At 44.6% G+C, this 10,186-nt stretch overlaps 1 protein-coding gene across 1 annotated transcript; it reads left to right on the plus strand.

Moving 5' to 3' along the window:
• Positions 1 to 899: 899 nt before the first annotated feature.
• LOC120838358 (putative nuclease HARBI1) lies at positions 900 to 9,694 on the plus strand. Its single transcript, XM_040208234.1, has 4 exons — positions 900 to 1,285; positions 1,827 to 2,243; positions 4,734 to 4,973; positions 9,420 to 9,694. Exons 1-3 carry the CDS (start codon positions 900 to 902, stop codon positions 4,969 to 4,971), a joined length of 1,041 nt encoding a protein of 346 aa, XP_040064168.1. The 3' UTR covers positions 4,972 to 4,973; positions 9,420 to 9,694.
• The last annotated feature ends 492 nt before the right edge of the window (positions 9,695 to 10,186 follow it).

Genomic DNA, 10,186 nt, shown 5'->3' on the forward strand with positions numbered 1-10,186 from the left:
ATTATTGCCGAGGTTGCTTGGCGGGTTGCCTTTGATTGTTCCATGTCTGACACTAGGTCACCAATCGCGTCTGTTGTGCACCGCCGTTTTCGGAAGCCTGATAATTGATGAGGTAGAGCGCTAGATGTCTCAAGCTGCCAGTCAAGGCGTCTTAGGACCATCCGCTCCAGAACCTTGCCGAGACAGCAGGTGAGGGAGATAGGCCTGTAGGAGCTGATGTCCCCGGTTGGCTTCCCTGGTTTATGAATGGGAACTTCTTCAGGGCCCGTTTGCTCGAAGAGCTAACCGCGGTTAGCGTTGGCCAAAGTCCCTAGTAGGTACCGAAAGTACCTAGTTGTACCTACGTTGTACCTACTACGAAACTTTAATGGCTGGACATAAAACAAATCCGTCCTTTATTATTGGGCTGGAGCCTGCGCCACCTTGTGCTGAAAAAAATAAATCGTTATTTTTTTATGATACAACGTTTGCTTTATGGGAACCGTTTTCGGCTAAATCTAGTTGTAACTTGCAAGAAACGTTTGCTCAATTGAAAAGAAAAAGGATAGTTTCTTTTTTGCATCGAAATTCTTTCTTTCGAATTGTGGAAGCGTAGACAAGACACCTAGTCAAAGTGCTTTGCAGTTTTCTGTTGTCGTGTTTTGCAAAAAGCAAGTGCGTCGACCGTCGCTTCCAAGTCTGGCAACGCCGTGTGTGCCGTGTCGCGTGCACGGCGTTTGTTTATACAACCAGTTTCGCCTCGTTGCACGCAACGCGCGTTTCTCGTTTTCGGTTATCATCTGAGTTTTCCTGTCTGTATTCTGCCCTTCGACCGACCGACCCACCGACAAACCCTCCGACCGGCCACGGACTGACTGATAAGATTTGCGGACCGATTTCCGACTTTGCTACCGGGCAGAATGTCCAACGCAAGGAATCGCCGACACAGAAGAGATCGCACGGACGCGCAGTACGCAGCGGCAATGATGAGGCGACAGCGTGTGCTGCGGGACCGCCTGAACCCCTTTGAGGATTTCGACGAGGATGGGCTGCAGCAACGGTTCCGATTTGGAAGAGCGGGCATAATGTTTCTCGCCGACACACTGCGTCCGGACTTGGAGCGCCGTACACGTCGTAGCCGCGCCCTCTCTGCGGAGCAGCAAGTGATCATCGCCTTGCAGTTCTACGCAACTGGGAACTTTCTGATCACTGCAGGCGACTACATCCGCGTGCATGTGTCAAGTGCTTCACGGGCTGTGAGGCAAGTCACCGTAGCGCTGGCTCGTCGAGCACAAGACTTCATACGGTAAGGGTCCTTTTTTTTTCCTTTTAATTGTAGTTTGCCAGCCGTATTGAAGTAAAGTAAATACACTAAAAATATATCTGAATTGCTGGTGATAGGGATGTTTTGTAGGTTGCCTTTTTATGGCAGTAATATTCTACCTACTAGTAACTAGCCCTCCCTCCTCCCCCCCCCCCCCCCCCTTTTCAATAGAAAAAAAAATGATTACGGCCGTAAGCGTCCTACTTGCCCGATTGGAAAGGGCCCGGGCACGCCATTTTTCTGAGAAACCTCAGAAAGCGACCCGTTTGCACTTTTGGTAAGGACTTGCACCGAATCACAGTCACTTTATAGGTCTTGGTAACTGAACAAAAATAAAAAGGGATCCTATGAAAACATGCAAACTTCACTATTGAACAGGTGCTACTGAGGCACTTTACTGCTACCACAAACTTGAAGGGCACAGCCAAAGTCCTTAGCATTCCTCATTAAAAAGGTATTCATAAGCATTGTAGCTGTAAGTTTACTATATGTGGTTTAATTGCTGAGGGGATCAACGACGCAGATGGCCTGACGCTGCGGAGGGGGCAGCCTTGCAGCACAAGTTCTACGACATGGCCGGCTTTCCTTTGGTCGTGGGTGCTGTTGACGGTACCCATGTCCGGATCCAGGCACCCCATGTGCACGAGGAGGCGTACGTCAACCGCCATGGATACCATTCCATCAACGTACAGGTGGTCGTTGACGCCTCTTCTCGGATTCGCAACGTGGTTGCAAGGTGGCCTGGAAGCACCCACGACTCTCGGATCTTCACGGAGAGCACCTTGGCAGTCAAGCTGGCCAGTGGAGAGTACGACGGCCTGCTGCTTGGTGACAGCGGCTACTCCTGTCAACCTTGGCTGATGACGCCATTCCTGTCGCCGTCATCAGCAGCCGAGGTCGCATACAATACGGCACACACGACAAGAAGCATTGTTGAACGGTAAATCTAGGCCATATATTGTGAAGGGCACAGAGATATTCATGCAAGACATTTCGAGACGACTAGCTGTCTTGACGTAATATGTGCAACACGTGCATGCTCCTTACGTCTGTTGCTATTCTTTATGGCATAAAAATATTCATACAAATTTTTATATTAATCTAACGAAGCATAAGGTACCGTGGTTTTATGTAAGCAAGATGAAAGTAGTATCCTGAGATTACGAATCAATACAACTTATAATAGCTGCCTAGGGTTCTGCGGTTTCAGTTTTTATTTTTCTGGAATCGGCATACTTTTTTCGGTTGTTATTGTGAGTATGAAATTTTCAGTTTTTATCGATGAATATTTTTAGTCGAAAGCTTACTGCCTTTTTCCGGTCGATATCTATTGACCAGTTACGTTTTTTTTTCAAGCAGGTTTGTCGAGAATGCAGTAGATTAGGTTCATATCTGAGTTATTCGTCAAGCGGCAACACTTGCGGACATGGCAAACGTAACCTTGGTTATACATGTGCTGTGACGACAAATTCTTAATCGCAAAATTTGCAAACGTAATTCTTGGCACGCTTCTTTGTTCTTCACATGTGGAGGACTATTAAAGCTGCTTTCCTCTAACCAGATAGCACCTTGAGAGAGGCTGTTTAAACAGCTTTGGTTTTTTTCTTATGCTCCCTACAATAGGAACAGAATGACATTCCATTCCTCCCAGAACAAAAGTAAGACCAAATGGCTTGACAAACAATGAAAACGCTCCAAATCCGCCCTCTAGACGACCACAGCAAACTTGATGGACAAAGGAACGCAAATTGCATCGATGACAAACCCAAATACTTCCTAAAGTGTGCTTCCAACAGAATAGTTTGAAAGCACGGAGATAAGATAGTTGACTACTCGGTCACATGCTTCTATACTCTGTTTACTCGGTCACATGCACCTGTAATGGTCTAAAGTACTGACCATTTAGGTTTAAAATCAAACTTTCGAAACTTACCTCACCACACTTTATTGGGTTTTATCGCTTGAGACTGAAAATGCAGAAACTCAGTTATGTCTTAGGTCCCCAGGACTGGCAATAATGGGGAAAAGCACTAAACTCACCTCAGGTGCCAGTGCTACGCAAGACCCGGACAGAAGTTGATATTTTGTTAATTGGACAAAAAGAAGCATTAATGACAATGGAATTTTTTTCCTAGACACAGCAGTGGAAGTAACACTGTGCCTTGGCACTTTCATATGTCTACTTTTTGAAATGTCAGTTTCGGGCTGTTTAATGAAAACTAACTAAACGTGCTAGATATGTATGTACTCATATTGAGTGCACAAGTACAGCTAAGCTCGTGCGTGCTAAGATGCGTGTGATCCAAAAATAGCGGCACATCGGTGTAAGTCGCAAACAATTGTGTGTTGCTGACCGTCTTGACCGATTGGCCAAGAGTACATGCCTAGCATGACCTATTCTGCTCTCATCGATGGATTTAAGAGTAGTGCCAAGGCATCATTTTGGACAATGTTGAAGTTGAGCATGCAATAACAAGTTTCCACAAATAGTCTCTAGACACCATCTTACACGTCATTCACGACTGATGATGAGTCGCTGCAATCTCAAATGTTCAGGCAAATCTTGCTTGGGATTCCGTTGTGAAAGCGCCATAAGACCCTCTACCAAAACTTTGGCTGCATGCGTCCAGGAGCTTCCACTTGAGTCAGAAATGGCGGTGCGTGGACCACTAACTAATAGGAACACTAGCGGCACAATCAAAGGGTAGGAGTACTTGGATAAGGCGTTATATCAAGTGCTTTACGTTTTACATCTCCCAGACTTACAAGACGGATTCTTATTGATCAATGACAAAAGTAGATGGGTTGCGCTACCACGAACATCTATTCCTGGAGAGTGGAAGGGAAAAGGCTCAACAAGACAAGAGTCTGGCTCTCTTTCTCTTTTCACTCTGTCTCACAAGTAACATGTAGAATGAAATTTTGATGGTACTGTATTTGTTGCAGTATAAAGCTTGGTTACAAGTTAATTCTAACAGCGTTGGCAGCAATCAGGTAGCAAAAAATTCTAACATATTGGCCTGTGCATATGCAGGTGTTTGGTTGGAAGCATATCCACGAAACCCTTTGAGGATAGCGCTTGAATAAAGCTGCACTTTGCTTGTTGCTTTCTATAAAATACATTGCACAGGCTAACCTCAGGTGACCCCGGATGTGAACGCAGTGTAAAAATAATTCGGAAGGAAAATAAAATGGTATGCATAATGCCCAGCTTTCGATATCCTGGAGCAATGGGCTGGAGCTTGGGCTGGAAAAATTAGGAGGTGTGATATCGGGCACGGCAGCCAATTTGCGATTCGAATTCAGCTGTAAATTTGTCCTTGTTGCGTGTCATCCTCTTGAGTATTTGCGTTCCACGCTGTTGTCCGATTTTGCTATTGGGTTTCTGGGAAGGAATAACATGTGGTTTTGATCCATGCGCTCTGTACAGGACAATCGGCCAACTCAAGCGGAGGTTCCATTGCCTTCACGCTGAGCTCCGAATGGCTCCAGAACGGTGCTGCGACATCATTGTCGCGTGCTGTGCCCTCCACAACCTGGCCAAGAGGTACCCCTGCAGGACACCCGTGGCCGCCATCCCCGCTGAGGTTCCCGTTGAGCCCGTAGCAGCCAACCGTGCTGAGAGCAACGAGGCCCGAGACTTTATTGTCAACCATTTCTTCGGCTAAGTGTAAGTGTCTGGATAGGTATCTTCTGGCTGTCCATTTCTAATGCAAGATGCTTTGTTATGATCGTGGCTATTGCTTTCACCTTTTGTTTATCAGGCTTTGCAGATAATTATAAGAAAATTATGTCAGACAGTTGTCTAACTAGATCAAATAATTGCTTGAAATAATATTTATTGTTTTGCTACTTAAACATCAATTGTATTTTTGGAAACTGCAACAGTTAGGGGCTCAACCGTGCTGCACAGTTAGCAAGAAGCCAACAGCTTTGAGATATTGATTAATTTTATTTTAAGCTTTTTTTGTATGATCTAACTGGATGTAAGATTATCATAAGTTCTACCCAAAATAACCCATAAAGGAGTGTGACACATGTGACAATGCTGAAAGTGTGTTATCAACATGACAATGACATTCCAGCAATGCATATATCACTCTTGCACAGATCAATTCGGGTAGTGCTTGCAGATATCCCACATAGAGTTTCGAAATTTGGATGATAGAAATGTAAAGAATGATTGATGGACATCCCCTTATACCTGTTGCTTCCATAGCAGTATGTGTAAATTGCAGCATGAGCGACGAAATAAGTAATGAAAAAAAATTTTCTTACTTCCCGCATTATTGTTACAAAGCTCGAAATGTGTCATTTGAGGCACTTATAATTAGCTCGTTGGAAAGAGTGTGCTCGAAAAAAATCCCTGCCGAAGCTATTGGTTAAACGGGAGTGCAGTGCAATGTCCAACACTCCTGCAATCGCACGCTGCAGCTCAACTGCTTGTTACTGCTTTGGTCTCCTCCCCATCAACTCCTGCACTCTCGCAGAGCTACAAGCATAGGCACACACGGGCTCTCTTAAACTAATAGATTTTGAATTTGATTTCCGGAGTTCATAACAATGCACTTTTCAAACTTCTAACTAATGACACGAGGGATGCTTCTTCAAATTTGTGCACTTCTTCGCACTCTCTGGAGCTCTCTTTTTATACTGTCATTATTTTTTGTAATACATTTCCCACACCGACGGATGCTTTATGGGAAGTGCTGAAGTCAGCCCTATAACACACTATGTGTGCACAGTTTATAATGAGGCAACTGAAGAAGACAGTTATTTTCCCATTCAATATCTACAAACCGATACTATTTAATGGGTACAGGAGCATGAATAGGAGAGTATAGTGAAACAATGTTCATTTGATACCAATTTCAAAGCTATCAGTACAAATTATATATACTACCCCATAGAATGTTTATTTTTCACTGCATACTCATGGTTACTAGCTCATAGGATTTACATAGTGTACGCTTCTGAGTGTTGAGTCATAACACCTTTCACAGGTTTTTCCAACCCGCAAAGCTTTTCTCTTATTTTTCACAAACCTCCTAGGGTTAGTTCATATTTTCTTCATCCTGGCTGGCATGATAACATCATTTGCAAAACATTTATTTTTAGTAGGGCATTGTCCAGAGAGGAGCTTTATTGTACATACTACACTCTCATTAATTCAAACTCCAGAAAGTCACATATTTTAGTTGGATATATATGATACTAGAGAACATTATGATTTGTTACATGGATAGCGATATATACAAAGCAGATTTTGGCCAGTTTCCTCTACATAGCACAATAGCTTGCTTATAGTTAATGCATAACTATAAGCAAGTACAGGCATAACACATTTGTGAAAGAACTGTGACTAAGTTTATTCATCCGGCAAAAAAGTCGTCAATTGTGGACTGTTTAGTCAGCACATGAGATCTCAAAACAAAATTTCCAATGCCAGCCAACGCAAGCAGCTCTTTACGGGACTTTTCCTTTGCAGACAGAAACTTCCGGAGCTGAGCGATGTGCTCAAAGGCCTCTGCGGCTGTGACAGTTCGTAGTGGGTCATCCATTTCTTCATCGTCATCTTCACTGTCACTGCTGCACTGTGCTGGCATTACTTTCCGTACTATGTCCTCTAATGAGTCATCATGACAAACACACACATCGTCGTCAAGACTAATATAGTTCGCCTGCACGGCGTTCACATTACGTGTTTCAAGGCCAGAAATCATGATGCCAGTGAGCTGTGCCTCGTCCTCGTTGTCGTCTTGGTCATCATTGCTAGTCTTGAAGCACATAATTTGAACGCCGTTTTCCGTTCATGTGTGCCGTTTTCGCTAATTCATAGTTTTTTGTTCTCGCGGCCCCGTTGACTGCGCTTCTTTCCGAGCACTGGTGCACTGCGGAGAAGCAACACTCGCAAAAGCAAGCTCCGCAGGTATTGCTTCTCTGCGGTGCAGCGGTGCTCGGAAAGAAGCGCACTCAACAGGGCCGCGAGAGCAAAAAACTATGAATTAAGCGAAAACGCCATTCGAATTAAGTGGCTTATAAATACATAAAAAAGCTTAGCGGGACAACCAAAATTTTTAAACCTGTTTGAAATAACTGGAAGTACGAAATATCCGAGTTCGAATTATCGCGAGCCTACGTACAAGCAGCAAGTAGATTTCAGCTCCAAAAAACTGTTGTGTTGGATATCAGTGTATTTTTTTCTCGGTTGTATATCTATTCCGTGCGGACAAGTGATCACTTTGTGTTTTTATGTATGTGTGTTATTTCCCACCCCTCCTACAATAATGCCCTCGAGGCGATGAAGGTACTCTTTAAATAAAATAAATAAATAAATAAATAAATACTTAAAGAACAAGGTAAGTGGTGACGATTCAAAGTAATAAGAGTTGAAGACCCGGGGCCCCAAAAGGTGACACACGCAACAAAATGATGTAGTGTTGTGTTTGATCCCTTTTTCTGTTCCTGAGTTTCGGGATATTCTTAGTATGAACTTTTTCGTACATAAGCAGCACGCAGTCCATAGGTCGCAGGAGCATATCCAGGCAGAAAAAGCCTTTATCTTAAAAGCAGAAGGAATATTTGCAGATGCAAGTCAGAAAGTGTCTGTGGTCCACTCATCGATGACTCGAACATTTTCTTAAAACACAGAAACTCGACCTTGGTCTTCTGCCGGGAGGCTAATCGTCTTGGCGACCTCCTCTCTTGAGCTGTGACGGGGAGCCGCGTTATGAAAGGGAAACATGTGAAGGGATATAGGAAAGAAGGAATTATACATCTGCCTTTGAGCTTAACCCATATTTTTATTTTAGGTATCCATGTAAATTATGTGCCACCTTTGGGGCGTCGAAAGCCTGGGTGCCATACTGCCAGTATGATATTCTGTTGCTTACTTAACCACAGCGTAAAATATTGCGATCAGAACAACCACGCTGGTCTAGTGTAGGGATAGTCAACGACATGGAAAAGATTGTGTGCAAGCTTCCCTTGTAGAAAGCATGCATAAAATAAATGAAGTGTCAAACATACCATGTTTGCACGATTCTAACGTGGCCCCGATACTTACATGCAGGCAATTTTAGCTCCCAGATATCGAAAAATTTAATTGCTGCCGATTCTACCGCGCAGGTAAAGTAATGCACTTTGAACACCCATAAGTGCAGCTCTTAGGCGCTCGTTTCCGGCTTGAGCGGCGTCGCCGTCGCCGTCGTCGTAACCGCCGGTGCATGATGGGTAAATTTCTCTGCTAAATCTAGCGGAAAAATTTCTCCGCTAAATCTAGTGAAAAAATTTCCCCGCTAAATCTAGCGGAAAAATTTCCCCGCTAAATCTAGCGGAAAAAATTCCCCGCTAAATCTAGCGGAAAAATTTGTCTGCTAAACCTAGCGGAAAAATTTCTCTGCGGGGTCATGTGACCTGGGGGTCACGTGACCCCCCCCCCCCCCCCCCGCCGAGGTCACGTGACCCCCCTCCCCCTCAGTACCCTTCCCTACTCCTCCTCAAGAGCTGCGCTCTAATTCGGCGTTACAGAGTTGTAAACGGCCTTCACTTTTTTTTTTCATACAACACTTCGCGAGCTCATTGGGTCGCTGGGATTGCGAGGCTACGCAGTGTCGCTCCGTGGTTATCGTTTCCCGTCAGTGTGATGACATAAAGGCGAAAGAACGCGCGATACGGATACCAAAATATCTAATGTAAACAAACGGTCACAAAGGCGATTGGGCTAGCTGCCTTGCGTTTTTCTTTTGAGTTTTGGTTTCAATTGTAAGTGCATCTAATTTTAGGCACCCATTTTGGCAAAAAAAATGTGAGCGTTATAATCGTGCAACCAAGTATGTAGGTCAGAAAAAACGCAAAATATGTATACAACACAGCGACAAACAATGCAAGTAGCTCATTACATGAGTTAATCTTGTCCTAATTGTCTTTTTATCAGTTCAATTTGCAGCTGTGCTCGGGTGGTTTCAAGTCTAATGAGTTCTCTTTGCTCCCTGAGCACTTCCTCCCCTATAGCATAGAAACTCCGTGCAGCATCTGCTGCAGCGAGGGTTGCGTTTGCAGCCTGTATGGCCCCATTTGTGTACTTTCTCTCAAGGAGTATATTCTCATGCTCCAGATCCTGCTGTCGCTCGGCCCTTCTCTGGTACTGCTGTGCAGCCTCACGGGTCCAGCGCTGGTTGTGCTGCACAACAGGAGAGGCCAGTGTTCTCTGTGCTGCGTCGTCTTCAACTGTACTGCTGCCAGATGACGAGGGTGGCGGCGTCGTCACCCTTCCCGTGCAGCTGCTGTAGTGACACGCATGACCAGGAAATTGTTTGAGGTTAAAGGGATACTACAACAAAATTTCGGGTTTCATTTTTTGGTCTATATGTGTTCGAAGGAGCAGTATCACATCGAACACAACAATATCTTGTTAAAAAAGTCACGAAAAGGAATTTTAAAACGAATTAAGCGATTGGCAAAGAGCACCAGGTGGATGTCGCTAACGCCTCGTTTGTAATGCCAGTCTAAGAACCTTGACAGCTAGTGACGGTAACTGTCTCGCCTCCGGCTACCACAATAGAAGAGGGGAAGGAGGAACTCTCCTCTTCCAAAGAATCCTTTTTGTATGTCCCAGAAGTTGCTATTGTCCCCCTACAAGATTATAAAAGATTAACCCTTCACTCAAAATTCGTACAAAAGCAGCCGCTTTGGTGGCTGGAACGACTAGGCCATCCTCTCGACGTCAGCCTCGTCGCAGCTTTGCTCGTCCCGAGACGAACTACGTCACGATTGCGTTGGGTGTCACATGCTCTCCGCTGGCTGTTCTCCGAGCGCTTGTCAGGGTGGGCCGTTTGTAACGAAAACTATAGCCACCAGGTTCAAAATACAAACGTGCGATTG

The sequence above is a fragment of the Ixodes scapularis genome, unplaced genomic scaffold, assembly GCF_016920785.2.
Source record: "Ixodes scapularis isolate PalLabHiFi unplaced genomic scaffold, ASM1692078v2 PGA_scaffold0__279_contigs__length_252992795, whole genome shotgun sequence".
NCBI lineage: Eukaryota > Metazoa > Arthropoda > Arachnida > Ixodida > Ixodidae > Ixodes > Ixodes scapularis.

What these genes read in the sequence shown, in the direction of transcription:
- LOC120838358 (XM_040208234.1), top strand. Translation starts at nt 900, where the DNA reads ATGTCCAACGCAAGGAATCGCCGACACAGAAGAGATCGCACGGACGCG. An exon ending in CGAGCACAAGACTTCATACG is followed by an intron (nt 1,286 to 1,826) that starts GTAAGGGTCCTT and finishes TCAACGACGCAG; the next exon opens with ATGGCCTGACGCTGCGGAGG. An exon ending in ACAAGAAGCATTGTTGAACG is followed by an intron (nt 2,244 to 4,733) that starts GTAAATCTAGGC and finishes CGCTCTGTACAG; the next exon opens with GACAATCGGCCAACTCAAGC.